Source organism: Phragmites australis, chromosome 4, assembly GCF_958298935.1.
Source record: "Phragmites australis chromosome 4, lpPhrAust1.1, whole genome shotgun sequence".
NCBI lineage: Eukaryota > Viridiplantae > Streptophyta > Magnoliopsida > Poales > Poaceae > Phragmites > Phragmites australis.
The window spans coordinates 45,341,558-45,364,635 of record NC_084924.1 but is presented as its reverse complement, the minus strand read 5'-3'; the positions used below and the strand labels follow the sequence as shown (position 1 = coordinate 45,364,635).

The window sequence follows — 23,078 nt, the reverse complement described above, 5'->3', positions numbered from 1 at the left end:
ACTTCCCCTCTCCTTTCCAATATTTGGAAGGGTCCAATGTATCGAGGTGCTAGCTTACCCTTGACTTTGAATCTGCGAAGACCTCTGATCGGGGAAACCTTGAGATATACGAAGTCTCCAACCTCAAAGATCATCTCTCGACGTCGATTGTCGGCATAACTCTTTTGCCTAGATTGTGCGGTCCGCAAGTTGTCCCGGATTTCCTGCACTTGCCTTTCTGCGTCCCTTAAGACTTCTGGGCCAAACACTTGGCTCTCTCCGGTTTGATTCCAGAATAGTGGGGTCCTGCACTTTCTTCCGTATAGTGCCTCAAAAGGGGCCATCTTCAGGCTAGCTTGGTAACTGTTATTATATGAGAATTCTGCATATGGGAGGTTCTTATCCCAACTCTTCCCATTCTTTAAGGCGCATGCCCTCAGCATATCCTCTAGAATCTGGTTGGTTCTTTCTGTCTGCCCATCGGTCTGTGGGTGGTAGGCAGAGCTGAAGTCCAATCTGGTGTCCATAGACTCGTGCAGTCGTTGCCAAAATCGTGAGGTGAACTGGGTACCACGATCAGATACTATCCTCTTGGGTACCCCATGCAAACACACGATCCTAGACATGTACAATTCTGCGAGCTTTTGCCCCTTGTATGTCTCCTTGACTGGTATAAAGTGAGCGACCTTGGTCAGCCGGTCCACTATAACCCATATAGAATCGTACCCGGATTGGGTTCGGGGCAATCCCACTATAAAATCCATACCAATCTCCTCCCACTTCCATTCGGGTACTCTTAATGGTTGGAGTAATCCGGCAGGCCTCTGATGTTCAGCTTTGACTCGCTGGCAGGTATCACATAGGGCCACATACTCTGCTACTTCACGTTTCATCCCGTACCACCAATATTGATCCTTGAGGTCCTGATACATCTTAGTGCTTCCAGGGTGAATAGAATAAGCTGAGTCATGGGCTTCTCTTAAAATTGTTTCTCGAATAGTTCTAATGTTCGGAACACATATCCTTCCCTTGTACCATACCACTCCCTGCTCATCCTCCGTAAATCCTGGAGCCTTGTCCCTTTTAATGAGTTGTTTGATCTCCAATATTTTCTCGTCTTCCTTCTGACCTTTTCTTATGTCCTGGTCTAGTGTAGAATCCACCTCCATCACCACTGCTTCTGTATTGGACACAATACTCAGGTTAAGTTTTTCAAACTCGCTACACAGTCCAGGCTGTCTTTCCCGTAGGGTCATCATCCTAACATAAGCCTTTCTGCTCAGGGCGTCTGCTACCACATTTGCCTTTCCTGGGTGATAGTTGATTCCTAAGTTGTAATCCTTGATAAGTTCCAACCATCTACGCTGTCTAAGGTTAAGGTCAGGTTGGGTGAAGATATACCTCAAACTTTTATGATCAGAGAAGATCTCACACCTCTGCCCAATCAGGTAATGTCTCCATATCTTGAGTGCATGAACCACAGCTGCTAGTTCCAAATCATGGGTAGGGTAGTTCTCCTCGTGCTTCCTCAATTGTCTTGAGGCATAGGCTATCACATGGCCCTCTTGCATTAGCACACACCCTAACCCTTGCCGCGAGGCATCACAGTACACCGAGAATGGCTTCTGGGTGTCAGGCATAACTAACACTGGGGCAGTGGTTAGTCTCTTCTTAAGTTCATTGAAGCTGGCCTCTCGTACAGTGGTCCATTTGAATTCCTTTCCTTTCTCCAACAACTCTGTCATTGGTTTGGCGATCTTGGAAAATCCCTCTATGAAACGGCGATAGTATCCCGCCAAACCCAGAAAACTCCGAATTTCTGAGACAGTCTGTGGTGGCTTCCAATTTAGAACCTCTGTTACCTTACTAGGGTCCACGGCTACTCCTCCTGCCGAGATGATATGTCCCAAGAAGGACACCTCTGACAACCAAAACTCACATTTACTCATCTTGGCATATAACTGATTCTCCCTGAGTTTCTGCAAAACCATTCTCAAGTGCTCCTCGTGTTCTTCCTCATTCTTCGAGAAGACCAGGATATCATCGATGAACACCACTACAAACTTGTCTAGATAATCCATGAAAACCTTGTTCATGAGATACATGAAGTATGCTGGGGCATTGGTCAATCCAAAAGACATCACTGTAAACTCGTACAGACCATAGCGGGTGACAAAAGCAGTTTTAGGGATATCCGAGGCTCGGATCTTTAGCTGATGGTACCCCGACCGCAGGTCAATCTTGGAGAAGACACCTGCTCCTTTTAACTGATCAAACAAATCCTCAATCCGAGGCAAGGGGTACTTATTCTTAATGGTCACCTCATTAAGTGCACGATAATCAATGCACATCCTTTGGGTTCCATCTTTCTTTGGCACAAAGATAACCGGGGCTCCCCAGGGTGAAGTACTAGGACGAATGAACCCCTTATCTGATAACTCTTGGATTTGCTCCTTGAGCTCAGCCAATTGATTAGCATCCATACGGTAAGGCCTTTTATATATGGGGGCAGTGGCAGGTACTAATTCAATAACAAACTCAATGTCTCGATCTGGTGGCATACCTGGCAGTTCCTCGGGGAAGACGTCCGGGAATTCATTAACTATCCTGACTTCTTCTACTGCCTTGGCTTGGTTGAGCTTTACATTTCCTCCAGATTCTGCTGTGGCCTTGAATTCCACCTTGGTGCCGCAGGTATGTGTTAACTGAACTGTCTTGGTGTCACATCCTATTACTCCATTATACTTGGCTAACCAATCCATCCCCAAAATGATATCTATCCCTTTTGATTCCAGGACGATAAGGTTTGTAGGAAACTCTATTCCTTCTATGGTCAGGTTTATCTTAGGGCACACATATCTTGATTCCATCTCTCCTCCTGGAGAGCTAACTAACAATCGGCTTTTCATTACGGCTATGGGCAGCTTGTGTTTTTCTACGAACTTAGTTGAAACAAAAGAGTGTGTGGCTCCGGAATCAAATAAGACTGTAGCAAGGTGGGAGTTGGCGGGGAACATACCAAGCACCACATCTGGGGAGTCTTGAGCATCCTCTGCGGCGACGTGGTTGACCCGCCCGCTCATGAAGTTCTGACGAGATTGCTGCTGCTGCTGCCCTCCGGTGCGATTCTGCTGCTGTTGGTTAGCTTGAGCCTGCTGCTTCCTAGGACACCTATTAGCGAGATGTCCAAAATTCCCACAACTGAAACATGGGCCGATGGTATTGGTCCCTTGGCCAGTGCGGCCTTGCTGCTGCTGATTCTGGTTCACCGGGCGTGAGGCCTGATTAGTCGGGCGTTGCTGCTGCTGGAACTGCTGCTTTGGCTGATTAAAGGTCCCTGCAGCCTGGTTAGGTGCTCTCTGTTGTTGGTTCTGGCCAGACTGACGATACACCTGTCCTAGAGGGGGTGGGTTGAAACGGGGACGGACATTGCTGCCTGAAGACTGTCCAGGCATCATCCTCTTGCGTTCTTCATTTATATTCTGCTCCTTCTTTTCCAGAATAAATGCTCTATCAACCAGCTTCTGGAAACTTGCATACTCACAGACCGAAAGGGAGTAATTGAGTCCCGAGTTTAGACCCTCCAAAAAGCAATCTTGCTTCTTCTCATCCGTGTTCACATCTTCAGGGGCGTAGCGAGACAGCTGCGTGAACTTGGTGAGGTACTCGCGCACCGACCTGGAGCCTTGCTTTAATGCCAAGAACTCCCTGCGTTTCAGCTTCACTTCTCCTTCTGGCACATGGTGCTTCCTGAAACTGTCCTTGAATTCTCTCCAGTTAATCTCCTGTGGGTCCTCGTGGGCAGCTGTGTACGCCGTCCACCATTCCGACGCGGGTCCCACAAGTTGGTGTGAAGCAAATAGGACTTTCTCTCTGCCGGCGCATTGAGATATTTGCAGCTTGCTTTCAATTGCCCTGAGCCAATCATCTGCGTCCATCGGCTCTACTGCTTGCGCGAAGACGGGAGGTTTGGTGCTCAGGAATTCCTTCAACTTGTTTTGTGGCTGCATCTGTGGTGGCGGGGCCTGATGAACTGGGGGCGCTTGTTGAAGTCTCGCCACTGTCTGTGCTAATCCTTGCAGGATCTGAGTCTGCGCAGCCATCATCTGCATCGCATCCACCCCATTCCGATTGGTCCGCCTGCTCCAGGAGGGGAACGTGTCCTGGTTGTCCTCCTGGGGGTGAGCATTTGGATTGTTGTCCTCGGTGTTGTTTCGGTTAGCACCAGCACCATTCGGGTTCCTCATGTTCACCATCTGGCGATTGCAAGATTATGCGATTGAGCTCGAGAGTAGGGCAAAAACAGATGAAATATAAAGGCAAACTCAAAACTGATTTATTGATTGATTGATTGATAGGGGAAACAATAGCGAAAGACACCACACCGACACTAACTAAGCAACCTTAACAACTAACTCAAAGCAAAGCACTAAGCAAACATCACACTAAACGACGACTCTAACGATCCTGACTATTATTAGGGAAACTACTGCCTAGGAACTGTCGCCACCCTCTGACAAATCTTGAGGTGAAATCCGTATAGCAGCTTCCAGGCGGAGCCTCTTGCGGGAAGGAGAGTGTGGCAGCTCCGGGTCAGGCCTCTCCTCTGGCTCCTCCTCCGAATCCTCTGACATCTTTGCTTGCAGATCTCGAACTCTTGCTTCAGCTTCGGCGAGCCTCAGGTGTGTATCGTGTAACTCGTCGAGGGCTCCGTCCAGCTCCCGTGTCAGGATATCCGTGAAGCGAACCTGCTCCACCAATCTTGCATCACCTTCTCTGTTGGAGGGGGCGAAGGTGACTTCCAGGCTACCACTGGCTCGCTGAGGGTAGTAGTGGTAGGGGGTGGTCTGAAGAATGCCATGGTACTCTGCACAAAGCACTGCCAGGGCCTGGCGAGCGGCATCGCCAATCCCGGCAGCAAAACTCTCCCTCGGAGCGATGGCTGCATGGATCCTCCGTACCTTGCATCCGTCGCCATCCGGAATCTTCTCGTAGATAGCCACCTCCACCATCCAAGAATATCCATTGTTGCTCAGTGGCGTCCTGACCCCCTTGTAGACCGGGGCCTCCTGATACCCCAAGCCTTTGAGGATCGACCAGAGTTTGCGGGGTAACTCTCCCGCATGCAGTCCGGTGGTGTGGAACTCTGCAGGTGCCTGATGTGCCCATGTGACGTCTGAGGTAGCTCTTGCAGGGGTGAATCCTCCCACTTGCTTGCGGGCTGTCAGTCTCGTGCGGGCCATCTAAAATTTTGAAGAAGTGAAAATCAGTAAACATTTTAAAGATTTATAAACAAGGGCCAAGGAAGGGAGGACAATAACACTGGTGGAGTAAAAGAATTTTTAAAACCCCCTTTTTTTTCTGCAAAGCTCAATCCTTAATATCGACCATTTCTAACTAGGCTTGCGTCCTACGGTCAACACGGCTCTGATACCACTTCTGTCACACCCGGTTTTAAAGGAAACAACCAGATGTATTCCACATGTATGCCAGGATCAAGTATACATACATGCAGCGACGTCATTAGTGATAACATAAACGGTGTCTTAAATAACGTAAACAATCCTTACAAAAGGACCCGTAGGTCTGAAAGAAAATACTAATAAATCTTCAATTGGCAGCGGAACACCCATCCATCCACAGGCGTTGTCCGGGGGAAACACCAGCCTAGGACATGGTCTTCAATCAACGCCTTCTTCCTTCTAGAAATCAGCGTCCTCGCCCGGGACTTCCTCGAAGACTTCACCTTCTGAGCAGCATCCGAGGGTAGGGAAAAAGGCAAGCGTGAGTACATAAAGTACCCAGCAAGTGGAGGAAAAATATGACATGCAGGCTATTGACAAGGAAAGTTCAACTTGGGAATTTACTGCGACTATGCTCAGCTAAAACAGACTCAAACAACCTAGCAATCCTATTTACTAGATTTTATTCCAACAATATAAGAACATAACTCATCGGATTCCATCCGACTACCAGACTCACCAGATATCCCATATCCGGCTACCGACTCATCGGGAGTACCACCACCCGACTACCCAAACCAACCCTTAAAGTTCCCATCTAATCCTGAAGAAGTCCAAGCCGCTCTTGACCGTGAGCACGGCTGATCGATCAGTTATTTACTCTGCAGAGTTTGCACACTTTACCCACGAGTCGTGATTCCCTTTTTGCCTTACACTTCCGGGGTGTATGGCCGGGGTCTCACTACAAGGCTGTTACAAAGTATCTTCACATCTATAAGCACCCACTAAGGTTTCACCGCTAACAGGGATCCCATCCACTGCAGAGGCCCCCTCTTGTGCCACCGAACCAACCATTGGTGCGTACAGAATGCGAAAAACACTAATTACTTAGCCAGGCCGTACCCATATAGGCCCCATGGTTGTGCTGTTTTGCCAGGTTACAGGCTCCAAGAACCGGTCCTTAGGATCCCACACAAGAACATACACAAACCCTGCTGTATAGCTCCACCACATACTAGCCATCCAGTTGGGATCCCTAAATTCAAGTTACTACAAGATTATCAATTCTCCCAAGTACTTGTTCCATAGTTATTAATCAAAGTTCATAATGATTCTAATCCATGACTGCACTAGCATGACTACCCTTTTACAGGACCCAAAACCCCAAAAAGGCTACAAGGAATGGCCATACAAATTCTAGTAAACCCTATTCATGGGATTCAAAATTAGACAAGCATGCAACTAAGGAAAAGTAAACTATAATGATCTATGGTTAAATCAAGGTGATCAAGGACACTTGCCTTCGTAAGCTGGCTGCTCAGAATCTTCGAAAACTTGGTCTTGGATGCTGGCACTCTGCTCTCCTCCTAAGCCGAAGAACACACCGGAAAGAAATAACCAAAATAGCTAAGTACAACACACTAAACAGGAGAAACTAACTCTAAAAAGGCTAAGAACGGAAAGTACACGCTGCTACGATCTCGGGGGTGCGAAAATCACCTAAATCGGAGGTCGTATGGAAAAGTTACACTAATTCTACTCTACAGGGGCTTTTCTGAAAGTTTGCAGGGACTGAATTGTAAAACAGATAGTTCTAGGGGCTTAAGTGCAAAGTTCAGGGACCTAAACATAATTACCCTAAAATCCAGGGGCCTAATTGCAATTATCCTATAGTCCAGGGGCCAAATTGCAATTATCCAGAACTATCTAAGGGCCTATATGCAGAAACAGTGAAGCCTAGGGGTTTCCTTGCAAATCTCCCTATTTTCCGAGAATAGGTGGAATTATTTTCATACTGAAAATCCTAATTAATGCGCAATGCTGACGTCACAGGCTGACTGGGCATCCACTGCTGACTGGGCTTTGCCACGTAGGACAGGGGCATCCACGTGGCGCACTGACGTGTCTCTGCTGCTGACTGGGTTTAAGAGGGACACGTGGCGCAATCTGGACGGCTAGCGAAGGGGTATCTTGCGATCTAATCAGGAACGTTCAAAGGGGATCCGACGGCTGAGATTGATTGGGGGAAAAACAGACCGGCGGCGATCGGAACACGGCGGCGCCGCCTCGGATCTCGCCGGAGGATCGCCGGAGACACGCTAAACTACGCTACGGGCTACCAAACTCTACGGGGAAAGGCGCAAACGAACGGGGAGCGCACGGGGAAGCTCACCGGGGGCTTGTCGACGGCCGGGGAGGTCTTGACGGCGACGGGCGACGACAATGGCGGGCGGCGGCGCTCGGAAGTCGACGGGGATCCGGCTGCGACGGCGGAGAGGCGAATCCGACGGGCGGGGAAGCTTCCTGGGGGGCATGCAGTGCCGGAGGGGGGGGTTAGCTGACCGCGGGGACCATCGGGCGATGCTAGCGACGATGAAGGGCGGCGGCGCTTACCGGCGAGCGGAGAGAACTCGGTTCCGACGGCGGAGAGACTTCGGCGAGCAGCAAAACGAGTTCCTCCCGCTACTGCGAAGCTGGCGGCGAGCTCGGACGCGGCGGGGAGGACTTGGCGCGGCGGATGGCTCGGCGACGGCGGCTATGGCGCTCGGCTTCCTCGGGTTTTTGCGCATGTGCAGGGAGAAAAGGCGGCGCTGCTGGGTTATATAGGCGAGGCAGGCGCGGGTTGTTGCGGGGCGCAGCGCGTAGGGCGGACGGCGCGACGAAATCGGACTCGGCGCGCGGCAGCTGCGGGTTCGGTTCGGATACGGCGCGCGGGGCTGCGGGGCGCGGCGGAGACGATAGAGCTGACGGGCGGGTCCCACTGGGCAGCGGCGCGCGGACGGGGTGGGCTGGGCTGGAAGCGGGCGACTGCTGGGCTGGGCCGCGACAAGGAAAACGGGCGTCACATTAACGTCTGGATCCATTCTAGTACTTCCCTCCTTTGAGGCTTGCTCAAGACAAAATCGGCCTTAGGCCTTCTCCATGTCTTGCCGCGACTAGGAGGCTTCATATGTTGGTTTGGTCTATCGCATATCGTTGCCAGATCCACTCTAGCCTTAACGTTGTCCTTTGACTTGTCAGGAATGTCCATGATTGTTGCCCAAAGTGCCTCGGCAACATTCTTTTCAGTGTGCATTACATCAATGTTGTGTGGAAGGAGAAGGTCATCAAAATAGGGGAGCCGAGTCAAGCCCGACTTATGAGTCCACATATGTTGCTCACCATATCCCACAAAACCACCTTCTGGATTGACCACGAGACCATCTATCTGTTCACGAACCGTGGCACCAGTCATTATCGGTGGTGCAGGGTCTGTCACTACGACACCTTTCGTAAAGTTCTTGATGTCTCGTCTGAATGCATGGTCAAGAGGGAGGAATTGCCGATGTTTGTCGAACGATGAATACTTGCCACCCTTCTGCAACCAAATGAACCTCAGACCTTCCTTGCATACTGGGCATGGGAACTTCCCGTGAACACACCAGGCGCAGAATATCCCATACGCCAGGAAGTCATGCAGGGAGTAGTGGTACCAAACATGCATTTTGAAGTTTTTCTTTGTAGCTCGGTCGTATGTCCATACCCCTTCCTCCCAAGCACGGACCAATTCATCAATCACAGGCTCCATGAACACACCCATATTATTCCCCGGGTGTCCAGGAATTATCAACGACAAGAATACGTTCTGTCGTTGAAAGCATATGCCGGGGGGGGGAGATTGAGGGGGATAACGAACACGGGCCAACATGTGTATGGGGCAGCCATCATTCCATAAGGATTGAACCCATCTGTTGCCAGCGCAACACGTACATTACGAGCCTCTTTAGCTTTCTCATGATGAATGCCATCGAAGTGGGTCCATGCTTCACCATCGGATGCATGTACCATCCTGTCAGGATTGTATCGTTTGCCATTTTTGTGCCATGTCATCTGTTTCGCGGATTCCTCGGTCATGTATAGCCGTTGGATCCTCGGTATGAACGGAAGGTGCCGTAGGATTGTCACGGGAATGTCAAGCTGCCTCTTCTGGCCATCACCAGAATCTACCTCCAGGAACCTAGATGATTTACACTTTGGACAGTACTTTGCTTCCACGTATTCTTTCCTAAATAGGACGCACCCCTTCGGGCAAGCATGTATCTGCTCATACGGCATCTTAAGTGCACGAAGGAGTTTCTGTGACTCGTGCATGCTCTTTGGCAGAAGGTGACCCTCCGGAAGCAGGCTACCAATAACTGTCAACATACCATCGAAGGCGTCTCGACTCAGGCTATACTGGGACTTCAACGCCATTATGCGTCCAATGGCATCCAGTTGAGAAACCTTTGTCTGGCCGTGAAGGGGTTTCTGTGCCGCGGCAAACATGTCGTAAAACGCCTTTGCGGTTGCCTCTGGCTCCTCCTCCGTACGTCCTTCAGCGAACTGTGCCTCGTGATAGTCATTTAACATGTTTGCTACCCCGGCCTCAGCATCATAATCCTCGACGCGTGGCCTCACCACCTCCTCTCTCGTACGATCGGCTTCACCATGGTAGACCCACCGGGTATAGTCTGCCGTAAATCCATTCTTCCAAAGATGTTCCCCCATTACCTTCTTCGTTTGTCTTTTCCTGTTTGCACATTTGCTGCAGGGACAGCAAATTTTACTCGCTCCTTTAGCAGCCACGCCAAATGCCCGTTCCAAGAAAGCATCGGTCTTGTCGATCCATTCATTGGTGACCTGACCCTGACTTGCGCGGCCCGTGTACATCCACTCACGGTCCTCCATCCTCTAACATATATAGCGGCGAGTAATATAAACATCAATTGCATCTACACGACGTTCCTACTATCTTATAGGTGAGGTTAGGTCCTAATCCCACACGAGGATCCGTAGATGAGGTTAGTTTCCATTCTCTACTCCTATTCGAGACAGAATTTCGGCAGCACCTCCCCGCTGTTCTCCAAATACACGTCCTGCTAGGGAGAGTGTGTATCCGGAGAACAACAGGGAGATGATGCCGAAACTCTGTCTCCGATCGGAGCAGATCATGAAAACTAACCCCACCTACGCATCCGCGTGCTGTCCAAAAAACGTGGACAATTCAAAACAGATACGGTTTTAGATATGCAAATATCTGCATATTTCCAACCGTATCTCTTTCGAACGGGAGACGCCTAACTGGGTTACGTGATCTACAACATGATACGGAAAGAGGGGTTATACCTAGGGTGGCGGTGGAGTCAGGCGACGTGGTGCAGGCAGTCTCGCAGCGCCAAGGAAGGCGATCGGGGTCGCCGAGGTACTCCGGCGCCGCTCCGACTGGCTCTTCTCTGCCAAAAAAGAAATATAAAACTGTTAATACAAAATTTCGGCAGCACCTCCCCTGCACGGTGAGGTTTCCAAAACCTGCAACAAAACCAACGGCACGATAGCCGACATGCACATATATATGAACGGCACGATGGCCGACATCCACAAGATTATATCCAACCGCATATATATAACAATATCACAATCACTCCTACGACTACTTTGACTACCACCACAACTACTTTACCACTACTACTACCGCAACCATTAGTAATACTACGACGACGACGGTATGGCATACCTAGTGATACGGAAACGTCGGGAACGTGACAACGACGACCGGAACGCCTCCTCCTCCTCCTTCTTCTTCCTCCTTCCTCCTTCTTCCTCCTCCTTCTTCTCTTCCTCCTTCTTCCTCCTCCTCCTTCTCTCCCTCCTTCTTCCTCCTCTCCTTCCCTTCCTCCTTCTTCCTCCTCTCCTCCTCCTCCTCTCTTTCCTCCTTCTTCTTCCTCCTTCTTCCTCCTCTCCTTCCCTTCCTCCTTCTTCCTCCTCTCCTCCTCCTCCTGTCTTTCTCCTCCTCCCCCGGCGGCGCGTGGCGGCGGGCGCGGCGGCGCTGGCGCGGGGCGCAGGGGCCGGCGGCTGCGGGCGCGGGCGGCGCGGGGGCCGGCGGCGCAGGGGCCGGCGGCGGCGGGCGCGGGCGGTAGGGGCCGGCGGCGGCGGGCGCGGGCGGCGCGGGCGCGCTGGCGGGCGCGGCGGCAGGGGCCGGCAGCGGCGGGCGCGGGAGCGGGCGCGGGCGGCGGCGGCGGCGGGTGCGCGTGCGTGCGTGCGTGCGAGCCGGCTGGGCCGGGTACTTAAATCCCTGCTTTGCCGAGTGCCCCCGATCTGGCACTCGGCAAAGAGGGGTTTTTTAAAAACAGGTGCAAATTCTTTGCCGAGTGCCCCCGATCTGGCACTCGGCAAAGAAAACCGGGATTTTTTTAAAAAAAAATTCAGGGGCTTTGCCGAGTGCCAGAAGTCTGGCACTCGGCAAAGTCCCACTTTGCCGAGTGCCAGACTTCTGGCACTCGGCAAAGAGGGTATTTGCCGAGTGCCAGACTTCTGGCACTCGGCAAAGAGGGTCTTTGCCGAGTGTAATTTTTTAACACTCGGCAAACCCTAATTTTTTCCCCCCTTTTGGCCTCCAAATTTTTCCTACAGTTCTCATACAGTACCTGGTACTCCATGTTCCAATGTGGCACATTTCTCGGACTTTTTCTATATTTCTTTAATTCATTTCAATTAATTGAATTTTCTTGGATAATTCAAATTATAACTGCTAGTCATTCAAATAATGAAAAAAAATGAATGGAAAAATGATATTCATGTTATTTAGTATAATGTGAGGCCGTATCCAGGAACAGACAACCAATTTCGAATATCAAGGTCACGAAACATGACCACGAACTTGCGATCGAGTTGTTTTTAAATTGTATAAAAAGCAAACAAAGTCCAAAAATCTTGAAACTTGTCAAGATATCATGATATCATATGTGTAGGCTGTCATAAAAATTTGAGAAGGTTTTAAGCAAGTTATCACGTACGATGCTTGCACCTCCCCTGCACGGTGAGGTTTCCAAAACCTGCAACAAAACCAACGGCACGATAGCCGACATGCACATATATATGAACGGCACGATGGCCGACATCCACAAGATTATATCCAACCGCATATATATAACAATATCACAATCACTCCTACGACTACTTTGACTACCACCACAACTACTTTACCACTACTACTACCGCAACCATTAGTAATACTACGACGACGACGGTATGGCATACCTAGTGATACGGAAACGTCGGGAACGTGACAACGACGACCGGAACGCCTCCTCCTCCTCCTTCTTCTTCCTCCTTCCTCCTTCTTCCTCCTCCTTCTTCTCTTCCTCCTTCTTCCTCCTCCTCCTTCTCTCCCTCCTTCTTCCTCCTCTCCTTCCCTTCCTCCTTCTTCCTCCTCTCCTCCTCCTCCTCTCTTTCCTCCTTCTTCTTCCTCCTTCTTCCTCCTCTCCTTCCCTTCCTCCTTCTTCCTCCTCTCCTCCTCCTCCTGTCTTTCTCCTCCTCCCCCGGCGGCGCGTGGCGGCGGGCGCGGCGGCGCTGGCGCGGGGCGCAGGGGCCGGCGGCTGCGGGCGCGGGCGGCGCGGGGGCCGGCGGCGCAGGGGCCGGCGGCGGCGGGCGCGGGCGGTAGGGGCCGGCGGCGGCGGGCGCGGGCGGCGCGGGCGCGCTGGCGGGCGCGGCGGCAGGGGCCGGCAGCGGCGGGCGCGGGAGCGGGCGCGGGCGGCGGCGGCGGCGGGTGCGCGTGCGTGCGTGCGTGCGAGCCGGTTGGGCCGGGTACTTAAATCCCTGCTTTGCCGAGTGCCCCCGATCTGGCACTCGGCAAAGAGGGGTTTTTTAAAAACAGGTGCAAATTCTTTGCCGAGTGCCCCCGATCTGGCACTCGGCAAAGAAAACCGGGATTTTTTTAAAAAAAAATTCAGGGGCTTTGCCGAGTGCCAGAAGTCTGGCACTCGGCAAAGTCCCACTTTGCCGAGTGCCAGACTTCTGGCACTCGGCAAAGAGGGTATTTGCCGAGTGCCAGACTTCTGGCACTCGGCAAAGAGGGTCTTTGCCGAGTGTAATTTTTTAACACTCGGCAAACCCTAATTTTTTCCCCCCTTTTGGCCTCCAAATTTTTCCTACAGTTCTCATACAGTACCTGGTACTCCATGTTCCAATGTGGCACATTTCTCGGACTTTTTCTATATTTCTTTAATTCATTTCAATTAATTGAATTTTCTTGGATAATTCAAATTATAACTGCTAGTCATTCAAATAATGAAAAAAAATGAATGGAAAAATGATATTCATGTTATTTAGTATAATGTGAGGCCGTATCCAGGAACAGACAACCAATTTCGAATATCAAGGTCACGAAACATGACCACGAACTTGCGATCGAGTTGTTTTTAAATTGTATAAAAAGCAAACAAAGTCCAAAAATCTTGAAACTTGTCAAGATATCATGATATCATATGTGTAGGCTGTCATAAAAATTTGAGAAGGTTTTAAGCAAGTTATCACGTACGATGCTTGCACCTCCCCTGCACGGTGAGGTTTCCAAAACCTGCAACAAAACCAACGGCACGATAGCCGACATGCACATATATATGAACGGCACGATGGCCGACATCCACAAGATTATATCCAACCGCATATATATAACAATATCACAATCACTCCTACGACTACTTTGACTACCACCACAACTACTTTACCACTACTACTACCGCAACCATTAGTAATACTACGACGACGACGGTATGGCATACCTAGTGATACGGAAACGTCGGGAACGTGACAACGACGACCGGAACGCCTCCTCCTCCTCCTTCTTCTTCCTCCTTCCTCCTTCTTCCTCCTCCTTCTTCTCTTCCTCCTTCTTCCTCCTCCTCCTTCTCTCCCTCCTTCTTCCTCCTCTCCTTCCCTTCCTCCTTCTTCCTCCTCTCCTCCTCCTCCTCTCTTTCCTCCTTCTTCTTCCTCCTTCTTCCTCCTCTCCTTCCCTTCCTCCTTCTTCCTCCTCTCCTCCTCCTCCTGTCTTTCTCCTCCTCCCCCGGCGGCGCGTGGCGGCGGGCGCGGCGGCGCTGGCGCGGGGCGCAGGGGCCGGCGGCTGCGGGCGCGGGCGGCGCGGGGGCCGGCGGCGCAGGGGCCGGCGGCGGCGGGCGCGGGCGGTAGGGGCCGGCGGCGGCGGGCGCGGGCGGCGCGGGCGCGCTGGCGGGCGCGGCGGCAGGGGCCGGCAGCGGCGGGCGCGGGAGCGGGCGCGGGCGGCGGCGGCGGCGGGTGCGCGTGCGTGCGTGCGTGCGAGCCGGCTGGGCCGGGTACTTAAATCCCTGCTTTGCCGAGTGCCCCCGATCTGGCACTCGGCAAAGAGGGGTTTTTTAAAAACAGGTGCAAATTCTTTGCCGAGTGCCCCCGATCTGGCACTCGGCAAAGAAAACCGGGATTTTTTTAAAAAAAAATTCAGGGGCTTTGCCGAGTGCCAGAAGTCTGGCACTCGGCAAAGTCCCACTTTGCCGAGTGCCAGACTTCTGGCACTCGGCAAAGAGGGTATTTGCCGAGTGCCAGACTTCTGGCACTCGGCAAAGAGGGTCTTTGCCGAGTGTAATTTTTTAACACTCGGCAAACCCTAATTTTTTCCCCCCTTTTGGCCTCCAAATTTTTCCTACAGTTCTCATACACTCGGAAAAAATTAGGATTTGCCGAGTGTTAAAAAATTACACTCGGCAAAGACCCTCTTTGCCGAGTGCCAGATGTTTGCCGAGTGCTTGCTCTCTGGCACTCGGCAAAGATACTCATTTGCCGAGTATCCTATTTCTGGCACTCGGCAAAGAGGGTCTTTGCCGAGTGCCAGATGTTTGCCGAGTGCTTTACCTCTGGAACTCGGCAAAGACCCTCTTTGCCGAGTGTCCGATAAAAAGCACTCGGCAAAGTATGGGACACTCGGCAAAGACGCCGTCTCCGGTAGTGTTAGATATGTGCGTGCATGGGATAGGGCGAGTGGGGCGTGCAACACGTGGTAGGTGGGTTGACTGTGTTGGGCCGGAATATAGAATAATCACTTTACACATCATATGTATAATAGTATAAGTATATATTAATGAATGTTTAAAAAAGAGTATGCATATGCTGCGCTTGCGCTTCCCACGAATCTCTCGTTCCGTTCTCGTTTAGTAAGGAAGGTGCCACGTGCGGCTTGCAACATAGGCCCGAATAATATTAGTTATCTGCGCAGCAACGTGCAGGGATAAAGATGTTGATGACTGATTCATCAATCGATTTGTTAAATTGAAAAATGGAAAAATCAGAAGCACAAAAAAATAAAGGCGGATTTCACTTTCTTGCGCCAGCTGCTAGCGCTTGACGAGGGTTGATTTGGCTCTTCGGTTCGTGCTAGGGTTGGAACATTGCATTGATGTCTTTAAATAAACCTTTTTTGGTACCATTTGATTAGTCGCACTCGCAACCGTCTGGGAGGCCCGTACTAGCATACTCCAGATGTGCTTACATTTCTGCTACAAGTTCAGTATAGAAAATAAAAGTAAACGGAAACTGCAGCCAAGTTTGTATTGATCGGTGCATGGGCGTTTTTTTAGACCAATCAATCACATCTCACATGTGGTTCGGACGATGAGTTGGAACGACCTGATGAATCAGTGTTAATTCACAGCAGACTATGTGGTGGATCGTATAGATGATTAGCATATACTCAATTGCTCATTGCAAGTAACCATGGCGGATCTAGAGCCACGACGCTCTCTCTCTCCCCTCCTCGTCTTCTTTTTTTTTCTCTTCTTGCTCACATTTATTTTCTTCCTCTTTCATGTCCAAATAGGGAGAACTTCGGGCTCCCAAATACCTATGGGTAAAGGGCTTGAGCTCCATGGCCTCCCCCCGATCCTCTGCTCAATAAGTATCATTTTGATTACGTGATATCAACTGTTTTAAATTTTAATTATAAATTATTATTTATATATTGAGTTTGGATGTTCGAAAATGAAATGGTTAGATTTGTTTTAAAAAGTATTTTTATAATAATATATTTTTACTATATGTTATTAATATATTATAATAAAAATAATAATTAAAATTATATTTTAGAGACCGTATTAATATTTAAAATGACACTTATTTAAAACGCGAGAAAGTGATGTGGCTGGGATGTATATACATAGACGTGTGCATGAGTAAATAAGGAAAGAAGGATCAACAAGTAAGGCAAGGCGCACAATAACCATCCTGACATGTAGAATTCTAAACGCAATGCTAACTCCACAAATCACGAGTCAACTATCTGAATGAGATGCTGGAATTAAAAAATTCTGAAGAGCCTAGATAGAAAGCGAGTGTCTCTCCTCTAGCCAACTCCTTCCATTTCTTTGAGTTTTGGCTACTTGCGCGGCCAGTGAACGTGCCACAACGCCGACCGATGTGTAGTAGCAGGAGCAGTATAATAATTAACGCGGCGTGCTGATTTCCAAGGTTTGTCGGAGCTTTGAAACGGTAAAACATAGACCCGAAGTCTCTCGTTGAAGACGACGACGTGTAACGACTGCACTACACATCCATGCATGCACGTTTCTTCTTTCGCCGCCGTGTCCCTGCTGCCACTGCAGATGAAACTCTAGCTTTTGGTGCAAACAAAATCTTAGTGTTGACGAGCTGGCATTGAACACGTATGAGCGTGCCTTTAACAACGAGTCATACGGTTGTGGTCGATCGATTGTGTCGGATAATCCCTGAGAATGATATGGGATTATCATTGGTCGATCAATTTTATTTATCATGTTTTCAGTAGAAATAGTTTACAAGACAGTGATAATAAAAATGTCATAAATTACGCTGTATATATGTTCACAACGACATCTTTATGTGATTGAAGGTAGCATTACCTTGTTGTATGAAGTAAAGGAATAGTCCGGTGCTTGCTCTATTGGGTTGAAACTACCGCATCAGCTAAAGTAAAGTAGGCTAAAAAAAAGAAGTAGAAATAATAATAAAATTGTTCAATGGGCATGAAATACACCTATCTCTTAAATAATTTATATTGCAATAGTTACAATAAAATACGTTCTTTGTTCACCAATTTGAGCTCCTGGAGAAAACGCATACCATGCAACGAATGGGTATAATTAGTAGATTGATCAGGTCGCATGATGCACGGAATCATGCTAATTCTTTCCCGTGTTGTGCTGATGTCATAGGGATATTGACGATGGTTGAATCATGTTTGCATAATGGGACACGCAAAGTGATCGAAAGATGCATATATAAGTAATGATGAATGTACTATATATTAACAAATAAATATGTTGTAGTAAGTCTAGTTGCACAAATTTGTGTGGGACTAGAATAAACAAGCTATCTTAATATTTGAAGCGGAAAAAATAAGCTACCACGTTCGCTGTTAAGGCTATAAAATTACCAGGTTAATTTAAAAAAAATCTAGATCACTTATTGTTATGAATATCTAACGGTCTAAGAATAAACAAAGAGCTCATATCAGAAACGATTAATAAATATCTAAATTTGGAATTAACAATTAAGAAAATTAGCGGTTTGATTTCCGTATAAGGTTTGAGAAGCAAAATATCTAAATAAATAGTCCAAATAAAATAAAATAAAATAGATAATAATTAAAATTGAGGTTAGAATATAAAAAAGAATGATCCATATCAAATATAGTCTTAGAAAAAAGTTGAATTATTATAAAAATCAAACATCTAAATAAAGAGTCCATGTATAATATAATTAATCAAATGTTATTATGACAAATATTATAGTGAGACTAGCCAGCTATTAGCGTGAGAAAAAAATATATAAACCACTCATTGTCATGAACAACTAACGGTTTAGATTTAACCAAAAAATCTATATCAAATACAATTAATAAATAGCTAAATTCGGAATTAAAAATTATGAAAAAACATCCTTCGATTTCCATACGGTTTGGAAAGCAAAACTATCTAAATAAAGATTTCAAATAAAATAAAATTAATAATTGAAATTGGGGTTATAATAGAAAAAGGAGAATCCATATAAAATATAGTCTTAAAAAATCAAATTTCTTATTAAGATAATAGATTAAGAAGTAATATATAGCTTACGGTTGTCGTATCAAACAGTATGCAAGTCACACCACATTGGCGAGATAAATCAATTCTGATTTTGGTTAAGCTACCTACACATGACACACAATTTTGATTATTGACCAAAATGTATACAAATCGAATCAATACATATATACGATTAGGATATAACTTTGGAGCGTAAATAATTTTTTATACATTTTGTAGCTAAATGATACTAACATCATAAAAAACTAAAGAGACTAATTTTTAATCAAAGGTTATCGTGAAAAAAATAAGGCTAGCTATGCTATTAGCGTGAGCCATCTTACTAGTTATCTTATAAATTAGGTGAACTTGTTACAGAATATCCTCCTTCTACAAGCAGAGTCTTCACCTCTTTATATACCAGTAACAAAAATACACAAATAAACAGATTGTGTCGAACCTTGTGGTAGACCTACTTCCGATGTAGCTAACTATGCCTAGCTCATCATGACGTCGGATATACATGCCTACTCTGCTCTGGTCATCCTGCACGCTCTGTGCCATTATCAAACACCATCATGCTCACCCGTCAGACAATCCTACAATATTAAATGCTACAAGACGGATCACTGTAACTCCACACCGCCCTAAGATCATGTCTCACTGGAACCAAGTGTCGGAGAAAGAAAAAAAAAGCACTCGAGTAGACAATATTAAATGGGACTTGACTAGTTAGCTAAGGATCTACTCTGTGACTAACAATATCTGATCGTAAAATCTTACTTTGTGATCAGGGAGTTGGTCACTTGAGCTTCGCCCTGATTGTATGATGCGACCATGGTCTTATCAATACATATTGCTGACTGACACTTTACTATACAAGACCCACCACATGAGACACCTCTTACCTATTACACCTATAAAATATTTCTTTATTTTGTCTAACTATTGTATCTACAAATTGATTCGTTGATTCGTATCAAGACTTGAAGGTTTGAACATATCGGATGGCATGTATACTTGTTTTGCAAATATTCTCAGAAAAGATTTGAATGTACCATCTCAGGACATACGGTACTATTTTTACCGACAAACTGAAGCAATCCAAAACTTGAATACTTTGTCTATCTCAGAAAGATATTACATGACACGGTAACTGAAAGAATATAATAAATAGCATATAACATGTTTCATCAGTTTATTTGAATTTGCAAACTATGTATCAAACGACTTTAGTTCATATCCTTGCAGATAAATATGGACATGGAAAAGAATTCTTTTTCCCATCAAAGAATTCTCAAACAGACAGAAGCACACTGATTAGCTAGCTAGATATTCCCCTGAAGCAACCAACAACTGGTGTAAAATACCAACGGGGAAAACACAATTGATCCACATATATTTTGTGGAAAATAGTAAGCAGTAATAGTTTCCCTTCTGATCTCTTGGTGCATGTCCTCAGGTTCTTCAGCTCAGGCTGAGCCTGGAGTTCACGCCGAGCCATGGCGCGGCATCACCCTTCACATGCTTGGTCGACCAATTTGCCGCCGGGTACGGATCCACCGCGGCGAGCCTATTCTTCCTCTTCTCCAGGAACCTCTGCAGCGACGCCTTCCTCGCGATGGGCATGTCTGGTGAAACGCATGTCGTCAGTTCGTTGCATGAACACTACGGTGCTCTGGAATTTTGTTTTGGCCTATGTAGCCTGTAGGTGCGTGTGAACACTGCACGTGCACGCGTTCATACCTGGCAAGCAAGGCTGTCCCAGCGCATTCTGGCCAGCGGCCGAGGCGGCCGGGGCGACGTTGCCGGAGCCAGCGAGCTGCATCAGCTCCTCGGCCTTGTCGGCAGGGAAGTCGTCGAACACCACCATCCTCCCGCCGTAGAAGATGGTCAGCGGCGCTCTCTCAGGCTCCCTCCTGCTAAGGAAAAAGAAGCGCCCAGCTTTAGCGTCGAAATCTTAATTACAAGAACCACCGATAGATCACAACATGGCATATGCACGCTGAATTAATGAGCAGTAGTACTACACACCTTTCTTCCGAGACTTTGAGCGTGCATGCTTGCTGGGGAAAGAGCTTCAGCACAGTCTTCCTTTCCTCGGGCGCCACCGCCTCCGCCTCCGCCTCCGCCCCGCCGCCAACAACATCGGTGCCGGGCATGAGGCTCATGGCCACGGCCGGCGCAAGGCACCTGGCGCCGTTGCCGCCCTGCTCCTTCATGAACTGCCTCAGCAGGCTGCACGTCACCGCGAACCTGCTGCTGCCGGCCTTGGCGGGCTGCTGCTCGGCGGCCATGTTTCTCACCGACTTGGTCAAGCGCGTACACGAAAGGAGCCAGTTCACACCAAACTCCAAGGATCCGCCGAATTCGCCGGCAGCTGCCTCCTCGCGCCTCGGCGGTTGCTTCCCGGAAACGAAGCGAAATGTGGTAGCTTGGTACTATGCTTATCCCTGGTCTTATAGGTGCACAGCTGGAGAGAGGTGATACATAGGCATCCTCTCCTAATTTCGTTTCTTGGGCAGAGAAAGCAGCACGTGAAAGCCGAGGGGCCGCGGAAAGGTTGGGGAGGCGACGGGCGAAGGGAGGACAAGTCCGGGCACCGCACGACTCTATTTCCGCGGTGCTTTTTGTTGGCTTCCTCTTTTGTTTTTAGTATCAGGCGCGTGCGGTTTCGTGTCACGTGGGATGGGAGCAGGAAAGGAAAGGGTGCGGGGCGGTGTGGATCGTGTGGTGCTGAGGAACGGAAAACAAATGTTGGGAACGAGTGTGGGTTTATGTAAAATGCAACTCTGTTATAGGATGTGTACATACTGATTATTTATGTTATTCGTATATTGCGATATTCGCAAAAACTGTAAAACAGTAAAAAAAATATCTCGCTAGAACAAATGTATCGTACAAAATAACCGAAAAGTGTGACTATTCTAATAGAAAAATATATAAAAATAGAACATTAAAAAATAAAAAAGTGTGGCTATCTTATTGTAATAAACATATAGAAAACTAAAATATTTACATATTAGAAGAACAGAGAAGTGTGATAGATAAAATCGTAAAATAATCGTATCCCACTAGAATATGGCTGCACACCGATATGTACATTTATAAATTTATCTTTTTCAATACTTTTCTTTAATTTACTTCAAAATTAATACGTAAAATATACTAACTGTTCAGATAACCAGTATGGAGACGTCCCGTTATGGAAATTTCCCTTTTGGGTTTATGCTCGGTTTCCGGCTCATTTGGGTGCGCCTGCGCACATGCTATGGTGGTTCGGCCATGGAAGAGCGGCGCTAGCTAGCTGCTTGGCCGCTCGTCCATGCCTGCTCCTAGTCCTAGCACAGACTGATTCGTGGCTGTGCAAATACATGAGACTGGACTCCGATCCTTACAGTTACTAAAAAAGACTAATACTGGGCCTAGGCCTACATGTCGGACTTTGCATTACTGTAGAAGATCCTGATCTCATAAGACTGGACTGCGTTCTAAAATTAGGTGGATGCTCTAAATAGCAACTTGCCAGCTTGTTTTTCCAAACATTTTCTGGCAACCAACTGTCTACGGTCAATAATATATGTGGTTATGAGTACTAGGTTTGATAGCTGAAACGAGCAAGGGTCCGTGTATTTTAGCTGGGAATTGTGAAAATTAGTTTTTAGATTGTGCATGGTAAAAAAAACTAGATTGTAAAAAGCTGAAGATAAAAAAAGTCGGTAGTTGTTTTACAACTTAGATTCTAAAGGGTTAGATTGTTGCTTTTGGATGTTAAAAACTTATGATGCTCCAACATGGGTATTGTGCCGGTGGCACGACTCGCCGGCAGTGAGCTGCGATGGGGAAAAGGCCCGACCGAGGGCACCGCAAGGTAGAGTGCCAGGAGGGGCTTTCGTTTGAGGGGTTCACAAGAGGTGGGCCCTGCTGGTCCATGGTCGGCGGCAAGCAGCAGAGTGCGGCACGCGAGAGGCTGATGCAGCCGGTCGTGCCGGCGACGGGCTGAAACCAAAAAACGTGCGCACAATAGATCAGTCAAGACACAAAGGAGCTTACTGTGAGGTCAGATGGCTCGGGGGGGCTGGATCCACGATGAGGTCGAGGAGACAGTTGCTGGAGTTGGAGAAGAAGGTAGCCAGGGTGCTTGGCCCACCAGGGAGACGACGGTCTGAGGTAGGGATCCGACGAAGGAGGGTTCACTGAAGCTCCTCCAAGCTTCTTGGTGGCTGGGAGGGCTTAGAGACGTCACAGCTCCACACGGATTTGAGCGACGATGCCCCCTATTCGGCATGTTGTGTGCTCCTCTGTCGTGACCTAAGAGAGGAGAAGTGAGGGGGCGAGAGAGAGGAGGGCCAGAGTTGGGGAAGAAGTTGGTCGCGGAAGGCATCATCTGCGCCGTCTGCCACGACGGGGATGCCATCAGTGTTGGGATAGGCAATGGTAGGGGCTGTTACTTTTAGGCAACTTTGATGGTTAAAAGAGATGGGAAGTTTCACAATCTGTGAAAAGTTGAGAAAGAACTGTTTGTTGGATTGCAATAATCCAACAAGCAGATTGTTACATCTATAAAAACATTTTATTTGTTTATTTTAGCTTCAAATTAAAATTTACTATTAAAATCTAAAACAAATAGGATCTAAATAAACATGACCGAAGGAGTAACATTTAGGATTCAACCTAATGCATGTTTCCAGTAAGATCAATCTGCGCTGGACTCCACAGGTGCCTGGCATAATTCTATTTGATTAGAAGTGGCCTTATTATAGTGTGTTATGGAACT

The 23,078-nt window shown here is 47.9% G+C and overlaps 1 protein-coding gene across 2 annotated transcripts; it reads right to left on the bottom strand.

The window, feature by feature from the left end:
• Window positions 1-19,458: 19,458 nt before the first annotated feature.
• On the bottom strand, window positions 19,459-20,865 carry LOC133916778 (protein TIFY 11c-like). Of its 2 annotated transcripts, none has more exons than XM_062360614.1 (3): window positions 20,336-20,865; window positions 20,048-20,223; window positions 19,459-19,932 (listed from the first exon to the last, which is right to left on the bottom strand). In XM_062360614.1, exons 1-3 carry the CDS (start codon window positions 20,596-20,598, stop codon window positions 19,769-19,771), a joined length of 603 nt encoding a protein of 200 aa, XP_062216598.1. In that variant the 5' UTR covers window positions 20,599-20,865; the 3' UTR covers window positions 19,459-19,768. The 2 variants fall into 2 exon arrangements, with proteins under 2 accessions (XP_062216598.1, XP_062216599.1); XM_062360615.1 differs by having other exon boundaries at window positions 20,048-20,220; window positions 20,336-20,861.
• Between the last annotated feature and the right edge of the window lie 2,213 nt (window positions 20,866-23,078).